The sequence below is a fragment of the Heloderma suspectum genome, chromosome 3 (genome assembly GCF_057233095.1).
Source record: "Heloderma suspectum isolate Gila_16-S chromosome 3, 16-S_ref, whole genome shotgun sequence".
Classification (NCBI taxonomy): Eukaryota; Metazoa; Chordata; class Lepidosauria; order Squamata; family Helodermatidae; genus Heloderma; species Heloderma suspectum.
Window position 1 is genome coordinate 181,878,961 of NC_139460.1, and position 25,336 is coordinate 181,904,296.

A 25,336-nucleotide genomic window follows, 5' to 3' on the forward strand; every position below is an offset into this window, starting at 1 on the left:
AAACGGCATTGGACAGCGAGCCACTTGGCAAGAGCAGCTGGAACCCACTTCCAGTGCCCAAGCTGCTTTCAGTGACCCTTTCCCATTGCAAGCAGCAGGCCCTCCGAAGTGCCCAAGCCCCCTGTCCCCACTCCGAATGCAATCCCAATGCCCTGTTAAGGGGTTGGTTGGTTGGTTGGTTGGTTGGTTGTTCGGATATCCAAAAATATAGGGGCTTGCCTTGGTTGCTCCCTTGTTTGTCAAACATACATGGAAACATCCAAGGCTACACTGTAGCAAGGGTGTTTTGACAGTCTTGCACAGTTGACAGGTGGGGAATGGAGTGTAGATCACCCCCTAGCAAGGGTGTCCTCAGGGTTCAATGTGTTGCCCTGAACCTTGGGGGTGCCCTGCTAGGAATCCTCACTTGCCTAGTCACAGCAACTATTTTTAAGGGTGCCCGAGGCACCAACTCCTTTTTCTCTTCAGATTGCTGTAACCACTTCTATTTTAACAGCTGTCAAAGTAGAAACAGTTATTTCAAGACGAGGCTGGATAGCCATCTGTCAGGGATGCTCTGACTTGAATTCCTGCATTGAGCAGGGGGTTGGACTCGATGGCCTTGTAGGCCCCTTCCAACCCTACTATTCTATGATTCTATGATTCCTCTTGGGGTAGAAAAATTGGGTGTTGTGCACTTTTATATGAAAAGAGGGTGCTGAAGACCTGGGGAGGAGTGCACTAGAAGGAGGGGATCCCCTAGGGTCATGGTGGCACTTTAAATCGTTGGGGTCCTTGGCTAACTGGGTGATCTTGAGCACTTTGACAATGTAGCCTTAAGTGTTCCCTTGTACGTTTGACATACAAGAGAGCAGCCAAGGCAAGCCCCTATATTTTTGGATATCCACAGTTGCACAAGTGCACAATTGTGAATAACCAAAATATATATTTTTTTAAACTAAAGGGGCCATTTGCGCACATAAAACTGGGCTGGGAAAATGTTAAAAAAAATTCCTGGACTTATTTTTGCACAAAAAATATAAATAAATTTAAAAAACGGGCTCTGACGGCGATCAGGATCATGGTCGGAGTGGGGACAGGGGCTTAGTGGCAGACAGGATGGATTCTGCCACCAAATGCCCTGGGATGATAGGGGGAGCCCACTGGAGGACCGAGGGGGAAACAAGCCACAAACTGTGGATGGTGTGCCTGATCATCTGTTGGGTACATCAAAATGCACTGTGGGTTGTTTGCAAAACCCACAGTGCGTAGCTTGTTACCCATCATGGGTTAGCGTGTCATGCGAATATGCCCAGGGACTGGATTTGCACAACACAATAAGCCACAGTTGTTTGTGCATCTTGTTGGTGTCAGTGTGGCTTATCATGACATCTGAACCCAGCGCAGATGATTCAGTGCAGTTTGTTAACCATCTTAAGAACACATGACTTGTTGTTGGGTTGTTGAGGGTGGCTTGTTCTCAGGGTGGCTTGTCATAATGGTTTGTCCCAAGTGGTTACAGAGCAGCCTTGCTAGAGAGGCAAAAATCCCAGTGGCTCCTCAAGATCTAGCTAGTGCCGCCTCCAGCCTCCCTCCTCAGTGATGTCTGCCCCTATGGGACATCTGTGGGACAATGTGTACTCCCCATGAAAATGTGGGGTTTTTCTCCTTCTGCCCTTGCACAGGACAGACTTGCAAAGGACTGGGAAAAATAACATTTTCATGGTAAGTACACCCACGCTCCTGCAGTGAGTACACCCGCCCACCCCAATAGCTCAGTCCCATTCAGCCGCTGCTTTCAGAGTTCGAAGTCAAAGAAAGTGTTGAAGTAGGGGAGGAAACTGATGAGGAAACTTGTCAGTTGAAGATGTAATACAATGAAAAGATGAAATCGACTAGTGGGATTTCAACATATATGGAGGGGATATTGATCTGTATTGCTGAAGAAAGGGAATAGCAGACAGGTGAGTTTGCACAATTGTGCACTTGCAAATGACCGGGGGGGGGGGGGGAGCAAAAAAAAAAAAGCCATGAAACCATTTGTGTACTTCTGAGGCAGTGGCAGGAGGGGGAAGTGGAAAGTTGTGAATGGAAAAACTGTACTGAAAAGGAGTCGTAACTGGAACAGGGTGGGAAGCCAAAAAGTTTCCCTCCATCAGAATGCAGATACGACAGGGGTTGTGCCACAATGACCCACAGAATATGAGCTAGGAGTGGGTGGAAGAACTAAGGGGGAAACAAGCTATGGTAAGCCACAGAGCGGGTTGGCAAGCAAACAACCAGCCCACGGTGGCTTATTCTCAGCGTGGCTTATCATGATGTGTGAACCGGCCCAGTACTGTATAGTGAGTAGATTGCTGGGCTTGGACCAGGAGGAAATGTGTTGACACACACACACATCCTCAGCAATGAAACTTATTTGATGTCCTTGGACCAGTTACTGTCTCTCAACCTAACTACTCCAGGTTGCTGGGAGGATAAAGTGTGGCTGGGGCAGGGAAGATCGTGTACACTGCCCCTACTCCCTTGGAGGAACAAAATGTCATGCATTCATTATATCTTAAAAACAAATTAAAGGGGCACTTCATGCACTTCTGGGTTTAATGCTGCAGAATTAAACCAGAAGCACAGGAAATTCCAATCCACATGTGCCCTTATGGACTTTGTGGGGGTGGGTGGGGGAGTAGTGCCACCTGAGACCAAAGGAGATCAAAGATGTAACAGGGCATCTCTACGCCAGCCTAAAATCCTGCATTTAAAATGGGGCTTTCTGCTTCTGTTTTAAATGCAGGATCACAATGACTCCCTTTTTCATGTGCTTCCTTTTGCCTCAGCCTCTTCCCCCTCCATCTCCCAAAATCTGAGTCTTCCATTCTCTTTCATTGATCCCACTCCTCTTCTTGCCGCTTTTACTCTTTTTATGGAGGAAACTGAAGTGAAACACAACGGGGTAATTTGATAGCTCATTATCTGCGATCTATTTAAAAATGGAACAAAGGGCATTTAGTGCAGGAGACGCCTTGAATAATCACAGCATCACGTAAAGAGCCCGCAAACTTCCGTGAAGGAGCAATCTCAATCGCAGGATAAAAGCTTACTGTGAGGGAGCCCACAGAATTGTCAAGCAGCCACCAGTGTTTATCTTATTCCACATTTTTTCAGCAAATATACAAAGGACCTCAGGGAGATTGGAAGAGAGTTTGCACATATAGCCCTCTCTTTCTCTCTCCCTTCCTCCATCCCAGTGGTGTGGTCAGAGCAGGACTTTAGGACATAAGTCCGGGGCCACACTCAGCAGAATAAACAGGAGGTGCCCCAAATGTAGCAGGGCTGGTTTACCACATTTTGAAGTAAGTAAAGTAATACATGTTACTATCTAAAGAGGGGGGCCCTTCATTAGACCATCAAATACAGAATCAAAAGTCACCTATCTGCCCCACTGGTTCCTCCCTGCCAAGTTAGATTTTGTGCTAAGCCCTACTGCTGTTTTGAGAACTGAGAAAAGCAAGCCAATTGAAGCTCAGTCCAGACTAGGAAATGATACAGATTGACATAACTTGCAACCCAAGGTTTGGAAAGGTGAGTGTGGATGCCTACAAGGGAAGTACAGTTCACCCTTCCCTAGTCAGGGAGCCTTCGGATAGTCCTGCATCCGTCCCTGTGCCTGGATTTCCAGATCATAGCAGTGGCTAGGAAGACTAGTTTCCATAGTTTATTTATAAATAAATGAATCACCCATCCTTTACTTCATTCTGACCAATAGGGAAGTTAGTTGAGGTGAAAGCAGCAGGAACTGTGGGGGAAAATGACCGTGTAATACTCAAGTTCTTGATTTTAATGAAAACTAAAGCTGAGTGTAGTCAAACATGTACCTCAGACTTCAGGAAAGCTGATTGTAATAAACTGAAAGCAATGATAGGTTTTCTAGCTATGGAATCCTACTTAATAGGAAGAGGAGTTCAAGAAAGATGGGAGTTCCTGAAAAATGGAGATGCTAATGGGGCAATCAGAAACAGTCCCAATGGCGGGGGGGGGGGGGGGAGATGGAAGACAACAGAAGAAGCCAATGTGGCTATACAAAAAGCTCCATGATGATCTGAAAATCAAGGAGGACACATAAGAGTTCTCACAATATAGACACTGATTTCAGTGGTGGTATTGGTGGTGGTAGTCAGGGGGAAGCAGTGCGGGTGGTGGAAATAAACTCATGCAGGGCTACATGTTGCCCACCCATGCATTAGGCTTAAATTCTGCGGAAGATCCTCCCCGTAGAGGTGCAACTGGTGCCAACTTTGCAATCATTCTGGTGTCGTATCAAACTTCATCAATTTGCCTGGGAATTTTAAGATGGTCAGTCTGTCTTATTATATTTGTAATGCCTTTTAATGCTGTTGTATGATTTATTGTTTTTATTGCATTTTGGGGTTATATGACCATTTGGAGGGTTTATTTATTGTTCACCACCCTGATATCTTTTGATGAAGGGCAGTTTATAAATATCCAAATAATATTTGGGGCCTTACGTACCATTTCCTTTACATTTTCTCACAATCTAAGATTGAAAGGGAGATGGGGGGGGGAGTTCCCTAAACATTTATTCCTCCCTTATTTCTGGCTGTGACCCATACAATTAAGAAGAGCAGTCTCTGGATCACACCTGTAGGCACATTAAGTATTTTAATCCATGTTTGTGACTACGAATACAGAACTGGAGATGTTATTTTGCATAAATTAACGTAGAGCAAAATGGTTGAATCTCATTTGCAACATTAAACAGACTGCCCTTACTTGTGTCTGATATGAGATCTGGGATTGCTTGTTCAATCTCTTCTCTAAGCTTTTAGATGCAACGATTACTTTGGATGCTCAAAACAACAAATAGTCTTGTGGCACTCTAAATAATAACTTTTATTGTGGCATAAACTTTCATAGACTGCAGTCCATTTCATGAAGTGTTATGCCAAGTTAAAAGTACAAATGAAAAGCCAAGAGAGAACAGATCTCCCAAGGTGCCAGTGTAATTTGTTTATTTTAAGCCCAACATCTTTTGGAGACTGTGGGTCCTTCATAAGGAGCCACAGTCCACCACTGGTGTTTGAAGGATAGCCATCACCTTAGTAAGCTGGCTGATTCTTCTATGATTAGATTCACTGGCAGATTCTTCTACAAATCTGTCTAATCCTTTCAAAGAGTTATCTATATAGACTCTATCTTTGGAAGAGAATCTTACTCGGTCACGAGTGATCGCCGTGAAGCTGGCTGAGCTTATTTGCAATATTTGCATTTTATAAGATTGCCCCTGACAAAGGAGCCACAGTTTCCAAAACATGCTGGGCTTAAAATAAATGAATTACACTTTGGCACCTCTGAGAATTTGTTCTCGTTTGACTTTTCATTCATCCTGGGTGCCTCCCATCTGATTTTCGTCTGAGTTACAGGTACACACATGGTTGGGTGGGGGAATTGTAAACAATAAGGACAGAAATAAATGAAATGCAGGAAGTACAGGCAGTGATAATTTCCTTATTAACAGTGGCTATTCACAAAATAATTGTTGGGTGATAAATTGGTGAGATGATTACCACATGCAGTGTGATAAAAACTCTTTGTCCCTATTGAAGCCATAGGAAATAAAGTTGAATCTCTTGATGAATTGCAGATTAGCTTGCAATTGGTCTTTGAAGTTAATTTCTTCAGGAATTGCCACCTTAAAGTCACTGGCAGAGTGGCCTGGGTGGTTGAAATGTTCCCCTACTGGTTTTTGAATATTACCACTTCTGATGTCAGATTTGTGTCCATTTATTCTTATCCAATCATATTTGTATGTGTGTCCTTTGCAGAGTGCAGTAGGGCACTGCTGGCAAATGAGGGCATATATCACACTGGAGGATGAGCAGTGTATGAACCCCTGATGTTATGGAGGACATTATTAGGCCATGCATCTAATGAAGTGGGCTGCAAGTCATGAAAGCTTATGTCATAATAAATGTGCTAGTCTTTATGGTGCCATAACGCTCTTTGTTGTTTTGGCTGCAACAGACAAACACAGCTCTCCCCGTTGGAAATTGTCTCGATGCTCAGGTGGTTTTGGTGGTATGAAGTGCTTAGGCTATCGTGCCACTTTGTGGCCCCTCCTGTAAAGAGGTAGCTTGACATGGTTAACCATGCACTAGAGTTATCATCCAGACTTGACTTTGGCAATATGCCATATGCCATATGCAGGCTATCTTTAAATATCCCTTGGAAACTTTAGTTGGTTAAAACAGCAGCCACTAGGCTGACTTGCACAAATTATAAGGAATATATTTTGCCAATCCTAAAATAGCTTCACTGGTTTTCTGTGCATTTTTGGGCGCCATTCAAATATTCATATCTGACATGAACAAAAATAAACAAACAAGCAAATAAATGTTGAAGCAGCACTACCCTGATGCAGGCTCGAAGAGCAATACCAGTAACCCATCGGCACAGGTCACGTTGCTTCCAATCAAATCTTGATTATCAAATACCAAGGAGCTATATCTAAAACTGGAGAGGCAGGAGGTTCAGTAACCAGTCAAGTGACAGGTCTTTCATACCAAAGAATGACTCAGCAAGGAGCAACCTCCAAGGATGAGCAAGTCAGTCAAGGAAATATTCTAATAGAGGTCTTTCATACTAGCTTTGGGTCACTGCAAGATTTTGGAACTACCCGGAAAGCAATGGGCTAAAGCCCATTGTTGTTTAAAGAGCAGTGGCTCGATATATAAAGAAATTAAATGTTTGGATGTGTTGCTTGGATGACCAACTTTTTATTGAGATAAGTCCCTAGCTATTAGCACACTGGTACTTAGGGGCAGCAGATAATGCAGTGACTACTTCATGTAGGTACCTTTAGTTTTAGTACACACCTTATTTGTTTCCCTAGAAATTGGTACTTACAGCATATGAAATATGGTCTCACATTTCCAAGCAGCCTGGAAGTATTATATTGAATATCAATTGCCACATGCTCTCTGTGTCAATTTTGTGATCTCAGTCAAGGTATTAGGGGGGATGCTCACGTTATACTTTTCCAGCTCCCAATATCAGATGACTATATAGGGCCCCCAAAAGACATATATTCTATAAATCAGCAATGGCGGACATGTTTTCATACATCAAGGTGGAATTACAAATATGAAACTGCAACAAAGGAAGTGCCCTAAGAAACAAGGCAAATTCAGCATGTTATATATTAGTATGGCATAATATAAGGGACTATGTAGTACAGAATACTGATTACAGCCCAAAGCATAGAATGTTCAAATCTGAAAGAGCAAGGAAGAAGTGGTAGGAATATTATACAACTGCAGAGCTACCAAGCTTGAGGAGGCAAGAGATATACATGCAATATAATAGAACATAAACAAGGTTTCAGTTGTCATGCTGCTGGGTAAGGAGTTCAATGCTTAGTGTGCCAGTGAGAAAAATAATTTTAATATAGAAATATAAATTTAGCAAAGCTGCCAGGATGACACGTGGCAAGGCTTACTGTGTGCAAGATCATTCCTGTTCTTTCAGATTCCAAGACACTGTTTGAAATCTCTGTGGCTGGAGGGATCAGCGGAGGAGGTGGTGGTGACAGTGAAGGCAGTTTCGGGCGAATGTGGGGCTCAGTCTCAGATGAAGAGAACGGCTGATTACTGTTGGAACCTTTCTGAAGGTGAGGGGGAATAAAATCATCAAGTGTTGGGAAGGTCAGAAATGAGCCAGTAGAAATGTTGTCAGAAAATTCTGAGCTTTGGCCAAAAGGTAGGAGACTCATTGGCAGTGCACTTGAGCTGGCTTCTTCCCCTCTGTCTGGGTGAACCTGTTGGAATGGCACTACTATAACCTCCGTTTCAGCTGGGATAGTGGTGGCAGAGTAAGTGGCATCCTGTGGGAGATAAGGTGATATTACGCAATGGGGGAAACCTCGACATAACAACAGTGGAGATGTGCAGTGACATGCAAAGACAAGGCACCTCATGAGATGACTTTTTTTGAGAAGAAGTAAGTTTTTCTCAGGAACAGATTCTGTGCCATACAAAATCATTCTCACACCTGTAAATCCCCCCACCCCAGTCAATTGTCACCAGCAGTCCACAGATCAAGTAATCGAAACTTAATTACAATAATTTGTCCGCACTTGAGGGCAACTTTGTGCCAACTGCTATGTTTACATTACCCCAAAACACAAGTATTTCACATAATATTGCACATCCCAACCTCTCCAATAACTGTTTTTGGCTTGCAACCACACACACTACCCATACATGCAGCCAACTTTGAGGGAAAAGTTAAAAATTATTTGACAGAAAAGGAGTCAAGGTCCTAGAATGCAGCCAAATCAGAAACATTAGGAGAAAGGACCCAAAGTATTTCATGGTGGTGGAACAAGTAATAGAAATGTCAGCCAGGTGAGGGAAAAAAGATTATGAAGAAAACCATGTACCCTGCTGGGTCCCTTTGTCTTGCTTGGTTGCTGCTGCTTCTGTTGAGTAACGCATGACTCTTTTCTCATCCTGTCCTCACTGCCGGCTGTATGTGAGGACTCTGTCTCCGTGTTGTTAACGGCCTGATGAGTCCTGGAGGGATGACTCTCACCATAACTAACTGAATCTCCACTGAGAACAATATTAAAGAATGGCTTGGGAGGGGCAGGAGGAGGAGGAGGAAGAAGAGACTTTGCAGTATCTGTTACAGAGGAAACACAGCGGATGGCTGGTGCCACAATGACCTCAGCTCTAAAACGGGTGCCTTCTGTTTGGACATCTGCACAAGCAGTGGAATTTTTAAATGCAGCCGAGCAAGTGCTGTTAGATAAACAAGCTACATATAGGCTGCTGACCTTTTTATCTGCTCTAGTTTCATGGTTGGATTTCAATCCAACTTTGCTCCTAGGATCTGCCTCAGCAAGCTCCAGTGTGTTTTGGTGCTCAGATGATGTGTCTGATAACAAGGAGCTACTTCCTGAGAGTGACTGCCCAACATGCGCCCTGTCCGCAGGGAGCAAGCCACTTGATTTGTAAGGGGCTGCACTGAAGGGTGTGGGTGAAGAAGAAAAACACTGCCTGCCACCAGTGCTGGGTGGCAAATACTGTGCATGGGGTTTAGGTGCATCAAGGTACACACAGTCCATGACAGGAATGGGCTGGAGGAAGGTTATTTTGGTATTGATGTGAGGATACCATGCAAAGAGAGGAAGAGAGGAATAGGGTGGAGGACAGGTCTGTCCAGTTAAGGGACAAAATAAACAAACAAACAAACAAATAATTCAGCACCATAGGGAGGAGAAAAAGGGAAGGAAAATAAGTTGATAATTAGACTGGGGTTAACAGGAAGAAAATAAAGTTTCATATAACATTTGGAAGTCCAACACACAGCTCACTAACTCCTATTGTTATGTGATAGATTTTCACACATTTTCATGATGAGCTTGTTATTTGATATCACTCCAGTATATCTGCAAACCCAGCTTCCACTTCAGTGTGGACGCTTATCACACTGAAGTCAATGGTATATATTGTTTATAGTAAACATAGTTTTATGTAACTACTGGACAAACCAGGGAATCCTCAAGAAACTTACAGGTGTTCAACTAGAGGTGTATTCAGATTTGAACTATGGCTCCTCTCAGGAAATTTGGATAGTGGAATGAATTTTCAGCTCAGGTTCTTATTCAATATTGTCTAATCAGCAGTATTACTATAAATTCTGTACAGAACCCAGGGGTTATCAAGGTATCAGAGGTCCCTTAAAAAAGGTCAGTAAAGAGGTCCCCTAAAAGAACATGCTTTATATAAAGGCAAATGATATAAATAAAACAGAAATGGAAAAGATATCACTTGGTTACCAACACCTTCTTACATCACATTGATGGAAATCTACTGTGCAATCAGACTCTGTTGAAATTTGTCCTTATAGTGAAAATTGATATCGAAGCTCTAACTGAAGCCAAATAAAAGCACTAAATTGATCAAGTTTACAGCAATTAGCAAGTTAGGCCTTTGTTGCAAAGTACACTGATAGAAACTCCCTTTGGGTGAGCTTTTGCATGGAACTCAAAATTGCTGCATGATAAAAAGGAACAATTCATAAAACTACAATGTTGTTACATTGTTTCTATTGCTATAAGTCACAGGTGGGCAGCTTAGGGACTCATGCAGTCCTTGACTTAATTTCAAAGTCCTATGCATGCGATCAGTTAAGACCTCTGGCAAGAGCGATCTGTCCCTTCCCTGGAAGCCTGCTGGCTGGGAAGGAAGAGGAAGAGAGAGAAAAAGCAGAAAGAGACATTGGCCCGGTTTGCACTATCACCATGGCTTAAACAAACCATGGTGGCTTATTTCAATTGGTGGCACGTGCCAGCCACCATTTGCCTCAAATAACCCATAGACTGTTGTTGCGTTATTTGTGGGGCCTTTCCCCCTCCAACAAGTCATGCCACCTGGGTTCAGATGACATGACAAGTCGTGCCCAGGCAGGTAATTAGGTAAATGGTGCCTGGCATGTGCCCACATGTGCCATGGCTTAAACAAGCCACTTAAACAAGCTGCGAACCAGGTCAGAGAAAAGTGGTGCCTCATCCACATTTGGGTCTGGCCCTACCCATGGCAGATATGCAGCCCTGACAGACTACACCTGAGAGAATGTGGCCCTTGACAGAAAAAAAGTTGCTCAGTTTCTTCTTTTTATGTTGTGATATTTTTGCTCATCTCATTAGCAAACATTTACCAATAGCTGCCATTTTGAGATATCCAGTATACCACAACCAACCTTGTTCAAAATATGGGTTATACTGCAACATGTCCTGCCAGAACTTTTCTTGAAAATTCTGAGGCATTAATAATGGCTCTGATTAATTCAAGATGTTGGTGATGTGTCAATTTGAATGCTAATTTCAAGCACACCTGGTGAACCTGTCCTAATATAAAGCCTATCTGAAGTAGTATTGTTTCAGTGATTAAGGAAGTACCACTTGACTCCAAGCTTATGTTGTTTGAATATTTTAGCCAAAATGTACATAAAACCCATTATAGCCTAATAAACACATGTACTGACTGCTGTGCAAATTATAGTGGCTTTATGTTGGAAAACCAAGTTTACCATGATAACATGAATGGTTGATGAAAGCTTAGCAAACACTTTTAGGGTCAAATCAACTCATATTAAAAAGTTATAGGACAATCAATCATCAATTTTTTTTTTTTAGAACATTGGGAACCATTGTTGTTATTTTGCAGAGATGGGAAATGTGTGGCCCTCCATATGTTGTTGGAATGCAACTCCCATCATCACTCACCATTTGCAATGCTGTGTAGGGCTGACTAGAGTTGCAGTCCATCAGCACTTGAAGGGCCACGCATTCCCCACCACCACCACCATTATTAAACATTCTTAGATGCCTTTCTCAGAAAAAAAATCAAGGCACAACAACAACTATTACAAAACCCAGCTAAAAACAATGACAAAATGCTACAACATGATAAAACAACTAATTAAGAAGCGCATCATATTCCATCAAATGTCTAGGGGTAAAGGAAAGTCTTAACCTGGTGCCAAAAAGATGATAATTTTGTAGCCCTCATCCAGACCAGTGTGGTACAGGTTTAAAACATTCAAGTGTTTTTTGGCAAAAAAAATATTAGATACAGTTTGAAAATGCATGACTACATTTTTAAAAACAGTTATATACTTGTCTGTACCTTTCTTGAATTTCTGTGCAGACCTTAGAATTTCTTTGTAATTTCAGTGTGTACACATATATGTTTTGTATAATGTCACCTTCAATTAAAAAAATGCAGTGACATAAGCTAACTCCTTCACCACTGAGAATAAAATTATTCACATAGTTGGAAGAGATTCCATGGGCCACCTAATCCAGCTCCCTGCACTAACAGCCAAACTAGATCCATGAATAAGATTTCCTGCACTTTAAAAGAAAATTAATGGCAGCCATGGAGGGACTGCATTTGGGTCAGGAATGCATTCTGGGAGCTGGCTTTGAACAATTGTTTTAGACTGACAATTTTCATACACTGTCTTATAAAAGCACCAAATTTACACCATTTCTGGACAAATAGTGACACGGACACTTGCAGAAGGTAATGATCAGCTTTTAGATTGACAAGGTGCTTGGACAGGTTCATGAGACCACTTCTATGTTGGATCCTTGCCCTTGTAGCTTATTAAACCAGGCAGGGAGGGAACAGCTGGGTAGGACAAAGAAGTGATTAATGCCTCCTTGCAAGAGAGAGTGGTCCTGGGCCACCTGAAAAAGGCAGATCACTCCTTAAGAACCCCCCGCCCCCCCCGGACTCAGAAGAGCTTAACAACTTTAGGCCAGTGGCGAATATTCCTTTCCTGGACAAGGTCCTTGAGTGGATGGTTGCCAACCAGCTCCATAAACTCTTCAATGAGATTAATTATCTGGATCCATTTCAGCCAGGGTGCAGGCTGGCTTTTGGCATCAAAATAGTCTTGATGTTGGAAGAGAAACAGGGGAGTGTGACCCTATTGATTCTCCTTGACCCCTTGACAGCTTTCGATACCATTGACCATGGTATCCTCCTGGGTGACTCTCAGCTGGGAGTGGGAAAAAGGAAGGAAAGGTTCCTCCTTGTGCAAGCACCAAGTCATTGCTGACTCCTAGAGGGACACCGCTTTCGCTGGCATTTTCATGGCAGACTGTAGTGGGGTGGTTTGCCATTGCCTTCCCCAGTCGTGACTACCTTTCCCCCAGCAAGCTGGGTACTCATTTTACTGACCTCGGAAGGATGGAAGGCTGAGTCGTCTACCTGGGACCCAGCTTCCGCTGGGATCGAACTCAGGTCATGGGGAGAGTTTCGGTTGCAATACTGCCGCCTACCACTCTGCGCCACACGAGGCTCTACTCAGCTGGGAGTGGGGATACTGCATTGCAGTGGTTCTGCTTCTACCTGGATGTCCAACTCCAGAAGGTGGTGTTTGGGGGCTATTGTTTGGCCCTGTGGATTCTCCAGGACGGGGCTCTACAGGGGTCGGTTTTGTCCCCCCATGCTATTTAACATCTACATGAAACCACTGAGGAGGGTCATCCGGAGTTTTGGAGTGTGTTGACATCAGTATGCTGATGACATGCAGCTCTATTTCTCCTTTTCATCTTCATCAGATGAGGCCATAGATGTGCTAGAATAACTGTTGCCTGATGGCAACAATGGACTGAATGAGGGCTAATAAACTGAAACTCCATCCTGACAAGACTGAGACGCTGTTAGTACAGGGGTGCAGAACCTCAGGCCCACGCACCAAATCCAGCACACTTGGGGTTTCAAACTGGCTCTCCAGGGTTCCCCAGGTGGCCATGCCCCCTCCCCCTGGCCTCATCCCCTTTCCCCCCCGACCACAGATCATTTGGCAGTTTCCTGGCTTCTGTGCAGTTTTTTCCCCATTCTAAAAAGCTGAAATGCCTCTCCTGAGGTTAGTTACTGGCAGCAATCGCTTTAAGCGAAAACAGGATGGTGCTGTTAGTACTTTGGCCCTGCCCCTCTTCTACCTTCAGCTCCTCCAACAACTGGAATGTGGCCCCTAACTCCGAAATGGAATTTGGCACTCGGGCTAAAAGAGGTTCAACACCCTTGTGTTAGTGGGTGATTCTTCTGACCAGATGTAGGGTGTTTGGCCTGTTCTGGATGGAGTTGCACTCCCTCTGAAGGCGCAGGTCCATAGTTCTCCTGGAGTTGTCATTGTCACTCGAGGCTCAGGTGGCCTCAGTGACCCACAGTGCCTTCTACTAACTTCGACTGGTAACCCAGCTACACCCCTCTCTGGACAGGGATAACCTGGCTTCAGTAGTCTATGCTCTGGTAAACTCCAAGTAAGATTACTGGAATGTACTCAGTGTGGGGCTGCCTTTGAAGACGGTTCAAAAGCTGCAGCTTGTGCAAAGTGTGCCAGATTGACAGCAGGGACAAAAGGACTGAGCATATAACACCAATTCTGGCCTGCTTGCACTGGCTGCCTGTATGCTTCTGAGCCCAATTCAAGGGGCTGATTTTGACTTATAAGGTCTTATATGGCTCAGGACCGCAATGCCTGATGGAGTGCCTCTCCCAATATAAGCCTACCTGTACACTACAATCAACATCTGAGGGAGGTTCAGAGGATGGGAACAAGGGAGAATGCTCTCCCCACTGAGGTCTGCTTGGCACCAACATTGTCATCTTTTTGATGCTAGGTAAAGACTTTCCTCTACTCCCATGCATTTGAAGGCATATGATGGGGCTCTTAATGTCAGTGGTTTGATCAGGCTCTGGTATTTTATTGTTAATTGTTTTAAAGTGGTTTTAAATTGTTTTAATTTTTGTATGTTACTCTTTTTATCATGTTGTATTTGGGGTTTTAATTTTTGTGAACCACCCAGAGAGCTTTGGCTATTGGGCAGTATAGAAATTAAATGAAAAAATGAATGAATGCAAAAGGGGAAAGTTCTCATTACCTGGTTGCTCATTAAATATCCACCTGCCTTGGGCCTGAGAAATGCACATTTGCTAGATGAATTCTACCATGCTCAATCAGCTGCACATGCATGTGCAATATCATATACCCCAAGATCTGAAAATGACCACTGTGTCTTAGTCCACAAATAGTGTAAATCTGGTTCTTTTCTGAAAAAGTGCATGTGAAGGAATACTGAATTTTAGTCTGTTCATTTACGTTTTGTTATGTTTATATTCTTTGAGTAATCCTTAAGGCAGCCTTCCTCATCCTGGTGCCCTCCGGCATGGCCAATGGTCAGAAATGCTGAGAATTGCAATCCAAAACATCTGGAGGACAACAGGCTGGGGAAGGCTGCCTTAAGGGATGTTACAGTGTAGGCTAGAAGCCTAACTTTGTTCCTGTGTATGAGACCTAAAAGAGTTGTGGCTGCCTTGGTTACAGTTGCTTATGAAGGGAGGCGTCAGGCTAAGTTTGAAAATGTCTTACGGGGAGAAACTACCTTTGGTCAAGTGGGTCAACAAAGGTAACTGGCAGTCAGAGGTTCCATATGGAACATGATTGGCTATATTTCAAAAAGGTCAGTTAGAGACAGAGTTCATGGGCTGAAAAGCACCAATAGTTATTGACTTAAGGAAGAGTACTCAGAGCTGGGGAAAGAGTAAGCCCATCTGAGGGAACTTGACTGGAAGATCTGAATACCAAAGCTGCAGGCTGAGGGAGCAGAAGGCTGTGCTGTGAGCTTGTGTAGAAGCGTCAAGAAGGCACCAGAGCACAGCACCAGAAGGATTCAGGCAGAGGTTTGACCAGAGGGAACTTCAGCAAATGACCCAGGCTACATGTCACAGTGGCAATTCCTGGGTTGTTTAAACCAGGAATTGTGGGGAGAAGTAGAGTGAACGAGCTGCATGCTTGTCATTTCCACTTTTAATCAACAAGCAAAGAATGGCCCTGTTCCTGGGTTGTTTCATGACATGCGAACCTGGGTTAAACAACCCAGAGTCAACCCAACAACAAATCATGGGCAATTCTTGGGTTAACTCTGGGCTGTTAATTAAAAGTGGAAACAATGAGCACTCCATTCACGCACTCCGCTTGACCCCACAATTCCTGGGTTAAACAGCGGAACTCGATCCATTGCTTTTTCTCTATTGCTTTATCAATATGAACTCATATCAATCTATCCTCATATTCCTTTCTGTTCCCCCACCTCCTTTACTCTGAATACTTTCCATCCACCCATCACTTGGTCCAGTCCTTTTCTTGGTTCCATCCATCCCCACACAGCCCCTTCCCCCATTCCCATTATATGCTTATCTGCCTCCTCTATAAAAAAAAAAATCCTCCCTCCTTCAGTTAATGCTCCATCATCTTAAATCTACCCCTCTTTCTGCCCCAGCTCTCATCCTTCCCTCCATTCCCATCCATCCATCTGCGAATCCTCCCTCCACACATGCACCCGTTCTCATCCCTTCATCCTTTCATCATTCCCCATTCATACTTACTTATATCACTCATACCTTCATATCTATGCAGCATCAGGTCTTATTGTCCCCAAACAAGGCTACACACACACACACACGCAAACACACACACACCCTTTCACATTTCTCTTGCATGCAAACACTTATTATTTACAACACAGATTCAAGTGTACGTACAATACACACTACTTATATCAGGGGTCCCCAATGCAGCAATCATGGGCACCACTGCACCTGCAAGGCCAGGCTGAAGTGCCCACCAGGCTTCCCCCCCGCCCCGCCCCTGCAACAGAATGGGGTAATTCCTCCATTCACTTCTACAGAGGGGATAAGTCCTCCTTGCCAAGAAATGGCAGGGGGTGTGAGTGTGAAGTGCACTCCACACCAAGGACGCTTGGGGCAACAGGGTCCTTGGCAGAGGGGGTGAGCTTTGCCCTCCTCCATCTTATGTTCGGCAGGGGGGCTTTTCACTCCCTCTACAGGTCTATGGAGCAATTCCCCATAGGCTTGTATAGGGAGCGAAAAGCCCCCTTACTGAAAAACAACTGGCAGTGAGTGAAGTCCGTCCCCCATCAAGGACCTTTGGGGTAACAGGGTCTTTGGCAGGACATGGACTTAATCCCCTCTCTAGCCAATTTTCAGCCATTTCTCTCACCCCATGCAAATGAATGGAGAAATTGCTCCATTCAGTTGCATGGGGATGGGGAGGGAGAGGAACGAAGGAAGGTCAGAGAAAGTGGGGAGAAAGAGGGACCAGAGAGAGGGAGAGCAGCCAAAGAGATGGAAGGAAGGAAAAAAGAAAGAGGAACAAGGGGGCAGGGGAGAGAGAAAGAGAGAGAGAGAGAGAGAGAGAGAGAGGCCAGAGTGGGTAGGACACACACAGGGTGCACACATACGCACACACAGATAAGGTGGGACTCCTAGCAGAAAGCGAAGAGGATCTAAAGAGCCTCTTGTTGAGGGTGAAAGAGGAGAGTGCAAAAGCTGGTTTGAAACTCAACATTAAAAAAACGAAGATCATGGCATCTGGCCCCATCACTTCCTGGCATATAGAAGGGGAAGAAATGGAAGCAGTGACAGATTTTACTTTCTTGGGCTCCAAGATCACCGCAGACGGTGACTGTAGCCATGAAATTAAAAGACGCTTGCTCCTTGGGAGGAAAGCTATGGCCAACCTAGACAGCATAGTAAGAAGCAGAGACATCACCTTGCCGACAAAGGTCCGTCTAATCAAAGCTATGGTTTTCCCAGTAGTAATGTATGGCTGTGAGAGCTGGACTATAAGGAAGGCTGAGCACCGAAGAATTGATGCTTTCGAACTGTGGTGCTGGAGAAGACTCTTACGAGTCCCCTGGACTGCAAGGAGGTCAAATCAGTCCATCCTAAAGGAAATCAACCCTGAGTGCTCATTGGAAGGACAGATAATGAAGCTGAAGCTCCAATATTTTGGCCACCTAATGCGAAGAGAAAACTCCCTGGAAAAGACCCTGATGCTGGGAAAGACTGAAGGCAAAAGGAGAAGGGGACGGCAGAGGATGAGATGGCTAGATAGCATCACGGATGCAATGAATATGAACTTGAGCACGCTCCGGGAGAGAGCGCAGGACAGGAAGGCCTGGCGTGCTATGGTCCATGGGGTCACGAAGAGTCGGACACGACTGAACGACTGAACAACAACAACCTAGCATTTTTGTGATTGCCACTCCCATAGCAGTCAATTTGTGGTGGCACCCAGGACACTTTTTCAAAGTGACAAATGTGCCCATGGGCCCAAAAAGTTTGAAGACCCCTGCTATAATGGATGGAGCATCTGAATGGGAAGACCTGCCATTTATCTTGCTACATGGCCTAGGACAAATTACTTCCTTGCAGGCTAGCTGTGAGGATAAAAGGGGGTAAGATCCGACCTATGTTGCTCTGACCTCCTTGAAGGAAGATACGAATGTAACAGACAAATAAGACTAGTTTGCTAAGGCACACACTCATCTCATTATTAGAGCTCCTGGTCGGCGACTAGTATTCTAGAGGGACAGTTTGCAAAAGGCTAGTGGGACAGAGCCTCATCCCACATCCTCTAGTGATTAACTAATAAGAACTTTTGTCAATTCCCCGTGCTTCTGAATGGACAACTAGGGAGGCCAGGTGACACCGCTCAAAGGGCTGGATTTGGCCAAGGGACCTCCAGTTTCTGGCTTTTACATTAAACACTATTCCAGGGGTCCCCAACCTTTTGGACCATGGGCACATTTGGGAATTTGAGAAATTGCTGTGGATGCCACTACAAAATGGCTGCTATCAGGGCCTGCCTAGTTAAAGGTGAGCTAAACATGTGTAGTGGGGAGAGAGAAATAGCGAGGCTAGAGGCTGGAGGGGAGGCAGAAATAGCAAGGCAAAGGGGTGGAGAGACAAGAAAGAGGGAGGCTAGAGGTTAGAAAGGGAGAGAAAGAAGAAGGCTGAGGATGGGGAAGGGGAGAAAGAGTGAAGCTAGAGACTGGGAGTGGGGAGACAGGGAGCAAAGGGGAAAGATCTGTGTAGGTGGAAGAAGACTGGGCAGGGCAGGGCAGGGCAGGGCAGGGCAGGGCAGGGCAGGGCCAGAAAACAACTCTTTCGTTTTCTGTCAGCCCACCAACAGCTGATCTGCAGCAGGTGCTGGAACAGGAAGGAGAAATTGGCACCCTAATGTTTTTCTAGGTTTGCATTAAAAATAAACTTCTGAAGTGGGAAGGGAGTAGAGCTTTGTGGGTGCCATTGGAGGTTCCTGCAGGTGCTATGGCACCCATGGGTAACGTGTTGGGGACCCCTGCATTATCCTCTTTACACACACTATAACACACTCAATGTATATCTACTGCCAGTCATCCATATGCACTGACCATCTGAGGCACAAACTTCATAGAATCATAGAATCATAGAACAGTAGGGTTGGAAGGGGCCTACAAGGCTATCGAGTCCAACCCCCTGCTCAGTGCAGGAATCCAAGTCAGAGCATCCCTGACAGATAGCTCTCCAGCCTCATCTTGAATGCCTCCAGTGTGAGAGAGCCCACCACCTCCCTAGGTAATAGGTTCCATTGTTGTATTGCTCTAACAGCCAGGAAGTTTCTCCTGATGTTCAGACGGAATCTGGCTTCCTGTCACTTGAGCCCATTATTCCGTGTCCTGCACTCTGGGATGATCAAGAAGAGATCCTGGCCTTCCTCTCTGTGACAACCTTTCAAGTACTTGAAGAGCGCTATCATATCTCCCCCCCCAGTCTTCTCTTCTCAAGGCTAAACAGGCCCAGTTCTTTCAGTCTCTCTTCATAGGGCTTTGTGTCCAGTCCCCTGATCATCTTTCTTGCCCTCCTCTGAACCCTCTTCAGTTTGTCTGCATCCTTCTTAAAGTGCGGTGCCGAGAACTGGACACAGCACTCCAGATGAGGCCTAACCAGTGCTGAGTAGAGGGGAACTAGGACTTCCCGGGATTTGGAAGCTAGGCTTCTATGAATGCAGCCCAAAACAGCATTTGCCTTTTTTGCAGCCACATCACATTGTTGGCTCATATTCAGCTTGTGATCGACAACAATTCCAAGAGCCTTCTCGCTTGTAGTGTTGTTGAGCCATGTATCCCCCATCTTGTAACTGTGCATTTGGTTTCTTTTTCCTAGTTGCAGGACTTGGCATTTATCCCTGTTAAATGTCATTCTGTTGTTTTCAGCCCAGCACTCCAGTCTATCCAGATCACTTTGGATTTTGTTTCTGTCTTCCAAAGTATTAGCTATCCTGCCCAATTTTGTGTCATCTGCCAATTTTATCAGCATTCCCCGCACCTCCTCCTCCAAGTCATTAATCCAAATGTTGAAGAGCACTGGGCCCAGGACTGAGCCCTGCGGTACCCCGCTCGTTACCTCTCCCCAGTTTGAGAAGGTCCCATTGATAAGCACTCTTTGAGTCCGATTCTGTAGCCAACTGTGGATCCACCAGATCGTTGTTTCATCTAGCCCACTTTGAGCTAGTGTGCTCATCAGGAGATCATGGGGCACTTGTTGAAAGTTTTGCTGAAGTCGAGGTATATGATGTCCACAACATTCCCACGGTCACAAGGGAGGTGACTTGATCAAAAAATGAGATCACATTTGTCTGGCAGGACTTGCTTTTGACAAATCCATGTTGGCTTCGAGTAATCACGGCATCGTTTTCAAGGTGCTTCCAGATGGATTGCTTCATGATCTGCTCCAGAATTTTCCCAGGGATTGATGTCAGGCTGAGTGGTCTGTAGTTCCCAGGTTCCTCCTTTTTGCCCTTTTTTGAAGATAGGGACAACACTAGCCGTCTTCCAGTCAACTGGAACTTCCCCTGTCCTCCATGATTTCTCAAAGAGAATAGACTCAGCGGTTCTGAGAGTTCTTCTGCCAGTTCCTTTATTACTCTAGGGTACAGTTCATCTGGCCCTGGAGATTTGAACTCATTCAAAGTAATTAGGTGTTCCTTGACCATATGCCTATCAATCTCAAGCTGCAATCCTGCCCCTTCAGCCTGTACCTCGCCTTTGCCAGGGGGGTCATAAACCCTCTTTTGGGAGAAGACTGAGCCAAAGTAGGAATTGAGCACCTCTGCCTTTTCTTTGTCATCTGCTATCATTATGCCATCCTTATTTAATAGCTGAACCACCATTTCTTTCCTCTGCCTTTTACTATGCACGTAGCTGAAGAAAGCCTTTTTGTTGTTTTTAGTATCACTAACCTCAGCTCGTTCTCAGCTTTAGCCTTCCTGACACCATCCTTGCAATTCTGTGCTACCTGCCTGTAGTCTTCCTTTGTTACTTGGCCTTCTTTCCACTTCCTATATGTGTCCTTTTTTGTTTTCAGGTCATCTCTAGGCTTTTTGTGAAGCCACATTGGCTTATTCTGTTGTCTTCCACCTTTTCTTCTTGTTGGAATTGTTTGTAATTGTGCCTTGAGAATTTCCTTTGTTAAAAGCTCCCACCCATCTTGGACTCATTTTCTCGTTAGTGTCACTTGCCGTGAGACCTTCCTGATCATTGTTCTGAGTTTATTAAAATCAGCTTTCCTAAAATCCAGGGTACGCGTTTGACTATACTCGGCTTTTGCTTCCCTTAGAACCAAGAACTCAAGTACAACATGGTCGCTTTCCCCCAGAGTTCCTATAACTGCTACTTTATCCACCAAGTCATCTCTGTTGGTTAGGATCAAGTCAAGGATAGCCAATCCTCTAGTTCCTTCCTCTACTTTCTGTAGGAGGAAGTTATCCGCCACACAAGTCAGGAATTTCCTGGAAGGGCCATGTTTTGCAGAATTTGTCTCCCAACAAATATCGGGGAAATTGAAGTCCCCCATTACTACTACATCATGCTGCTACATCATGCTACTACATCATGCATCACAGCCCTTCTAGCCACACAGTCTCTCTGTCTCTCTCTCTCTCTCTCACACACACACACACACACACAGACGAAGTTGCCTTATACCAAGTCAGATCATTGCACTATCTGTCTTGGTATTGTCTACACCAAGAGCAGGCAGACTTCAGGTTTGTAGGATCTACTTTGCATTATTTCCAGATGGGTTGTACCCATATTTAAGCTTGGGAATTAATTTCTCTCAAAGTAAGATTAGCTAATGATCCTGGGATCAGTAGGTAAGTGAATTGTCTGAGGGTTTTCCTCCTCCTTCACAATATGGCCGGGCTCACTGGCTGGAGTCAGCTGCAGTTGTTTATTATACCAGCAACTTTGACATGGTGCATCTTGTTCTGATTATTTTTCTTGTGGCATGCTGTGTTCTTGACTCTCATGATTAAACTCTAAAGCTACAATCCTATATGCACTTCCTGGGACTAATCTCCATTGAACCCAATGGGACTTATTTCTGAGTAGACATGCATGCATAATTGTGCTGCATATGGATTATACATGAAGCATCATGTCTTGCTGGTTTTATAGGGTCTGTCTGAATTATTATTAATTATTATTAGGCTGGATGGCTTGTATGTGTGACCTGTGTTCTGTATTAATTGTTTTGGCTGGGTTCCTGTGGTGTGGGTAGGCTGCATGATTTTTTCTTAGGGGTTAGGAGGCTGTGTAGCAGATTAGATGTAGTTGGCTCCACCTCCAGTGATCTTCTGGCTCCATCTCTGGTGACCTGCCCAATGCCTCACCAGCCCAGTGCCCACCAGCCACCACTGCCTCTCTTGCGGTGTGCGTGCGTGCGTGCGTGCATGCATTGGAACCCAATACCAGTTCAGAGTGGCTGTATTATCATTAGTGATAGGCAAACTCCACTCAGTTTGATTCAGAACTGAGCGTCATTGGAGAACACTATCCAGTGGTGCTCAGTTCTTAATCACACTGAATGGAGTTTGCCATATCTAATGTTAATGCAGTCACCCTGGGCTGGTGACTTGGTGTTAACTGGGCTCCAATCCACACAAAATGACACAGCAATAATTCAGTTCCCCAAGGAAACAGTTTATAACAAAGGAAAGGTGAGAGTGAAGGTGGTAGGGGGAGAGCAGCTGTAGTTTGCCTTACTTCATTTTATTAAATAATGGAAATTTCACCAGCAGAGCCAAAATACAAGATCAAAAAGAATGTCTGTGCCTTGTGCTGACGAAGTGCAGTTCTAGGGGAAGGTAATATTAAAGAGTCCCAAATCCTCCTTCTGGTTAGTTTTAAAAGCAACAGCCTTTGTTAAATAGTGTTAATTGCAGACTCTGTATAACTAAAATGATCTTATTTAAATCGGTGTAGCTTGGACTAGCTGAGCAGCTTGAGAGTAAGAACCAGTTTTCACTGTGACATAGATCACTATCATTACAGATGAGGAACTCACTTGCCTAATGAGTTCAATAATATTACTTTTTTTTAAAGGAGAAGTAGAAAGATGAGGACAGGGAGAGAGAAGAAGAAAGAGGGAGTGAGGAGTTATCTATACTACGCATTTATACCAGTTATTTATGTATATTTATTATTTCATTTATATCCCGCCTTTTTTCCTTTTGCAAGGAACCCAAGGCAGCTTACATGGTCCTCCTCCTCCTCTCCATTTTATCCTCACAACAACCCTGTTGAAGGCCCAAAGTCAGTGAAGGCCCAAAGTCACTCAGTGAGCTTCATGGCCTAGTGGTGACTACAACCCGAATCTCCTGAGTCCCAGTCCAACACTCAAACCACTACACCACCCTGGCTATTAGTATCATGGCTCTGGACCCCAAATCCTGCAAATTATAATTTAGAGAGTATACTGAGAATTCTCTGTTACAGGTCCCAAGCCAACACTTCCCCCTGCCCAGAATACAATTATCAAAGTTCCCTAAAGAGAAGAAATGACTACAAATCTGGTGGATTTACTAAAGATAGAGAGAAAAGAAAGCAAATTGAATCTGGGTCCATGTTGCAGGTTGGTGCTAAAGACCAAGACTGAAAAGTATCTCAAGACTGAAAAGAATGACTGCTATGCTACACCGCTCTAGAAATGCGAACTAGTAAAAACAAAACAAAAACAAAACCCATCTTGCTCTTCTGTGGTGCTTTCCAGTTATAGATACCTCTTTCCTTTAACAGACATTAAGTGATGTTCCTTGGGCATTACCCCATGTTATAGACTATTAAAAAAGGAATTAAAAAAAAGGTCCACAAGTGTGAGGCATCACTGAGAAAACGACACAGGTCTCTTCACTTTTCAGTGAGCATATACACATTTTTAGACAGGTACTTACATGTGACTTGATCTCAGAGAGGTTTGGACGCACGCTCCGATAGCCTTTGGCAGCCAGAGTACAGGCCTGAGCATCCCTATTAGAGTCAATACTAGGAAATAACCTCCAGTCATCTGCAAAATGAAGAACTTCAGATCACTAAAGTTATACCACGGTGCAGGAGTCGTAATGGTTAGGATTTCTGTTTGCTTAAGCAACCAACAGGAAACCATAAAAAATGATGCTATTAGTAAATACCTGTTCCTGGTTTTCCTGGCTCTGCACCTGAAGTATTTGTTGGCAAGCATTAGAGAAAATGAAAAGAGGGAAGGGGAAAAAAGACCAACAACTGTTACATCAGGGGAATGCATGTACGAATCAGAGTTAAGAAATGGCCTACTTACATTTTGTGCATGGAATACTTTAACTGAGGCTGCCTAATTTCCATAGAAACATGATTCCCTTACAGTTCCTGACCTTTGTAAACACAAGGCAATTCATTCAGAGTGATGAAGAAACAATTGTTCATTGACATTTTATTCTAGAGTCAAAAAGGCAGCTGAAGTACTCAGTACAGAGCCCCAAATGCCACACATTGCTTAAAATGCTAGACCTCAATATTTAAAATGGGAGTGGAAAATATATCTGTCCTTTATTAACCCTGCCAGAGGAGATGGTAGAGAGAGCCACAAACAAACAACTGGATTTAGAAGTGTTGGTACAACATGTGCCATCTTCATGGAGCCCAGCCACAAGGTGAGACACAGTATTTACTGTTTACATGCTGGCTTTACTCACGTTGCTCTGAGATGCTAAGAATGGAAACTACAAACAGATACTCTTTTTGAGGACTGGGAACAAACTGTGCTATCACAGCGTAGTAGAGGTCTTAATTACATTTCAGACAAGTTCATAACTCTTACTGCTCTCTTCCAAAATGTTTCTAATCTGATCTTGGTGCCACTCCCCCCCACCCCAGCTTCCTGTTGATCTATGTGAAAAAGACACCCTCTGCAATGCACTTCTGAAGTCATAATTGGGAGAGGCAACACTTCAGTGGATTCAATCAGTTCATAAATTACAAACACTCCAAAACGTATTCTGTTATCAAAAAAAACTTGTTGGTTTAAGACCAGAATTAAGGCTATTGCATGTTGGCTCAAGCGCCACAAAGCCAGGAAAATGGAAGTGAAGACCAATGCCTTAACAGATGTGCCTTATGATCAGTTGCGTTTCCTTAAATTTACCCTCGATGAACCCACATTTTCCTTAGTCCTTCAGTTCCAAATACAGATGATATGGATGAAATACCTGGGATCAGCTAAGATGACACACTGGTCCTGTATCATCTTATGAAGTATCTGAGCCTTACTGTGTTGCAGCCCAACACACCTGGAAGGCCCCAGGTTTGAGAAGGCTGATTTAACCCATTCTGCCAGCTTCAGCTACGTGCATAGTAAAAGACAGAGGAAAGAAATGGTCGTTCACCTATTCAATAAGGATGGCAAAATGATAACAGATGACAAAGAAAAGGCAGAAGTGCTCAATTCCTACTTTGGCTCTTCTCCTGAAAGAGGGTCTATGACTCCCCTGGCAAAGGCAAAGTACAGGCTGAAGGGGCAGGACTGCAGCTTGAGATTGATAGGCATATGGTCAAGGAACACCTAATTACTTGGAATGAGTTCACATCTCCAGGGCCAGA

General features: G+C 44.3%; 1 protein-coding gene across 2 annotated transcripts in view; it reads right to left on the reverse strand.

The window, feature by feature from the left end:
• The window catches only part of SORBS1 (sorbin and SH3 domain containing 1), a 328,324-nt gene that overhangs the window by 159,238 nt on the left and 143,750 nt on the right, over positions 1-25,336 (reverse strand). For both annotated transcript variants that reach the window (XM_084845126.1, XM_084845127.1), the window contains exons 5-7: positions 23,893-23,919; positions 23,656-23,768; positions 7,493-7,876 (exon numbers count right to left, since the gene is read on the reverse strand). In XM_084845126.1, the coding sequence (XP_084701252.1) occupies positions 7,493-7,876; positions 23,656-23,768; positions 23,893-23,919 (524 nt within the window). The remainder of the gene's footprint in view (positions 1-7,492; positions 7,877-23,655; positions 23,769-23,892; positions 23,920-25,336) is intronic.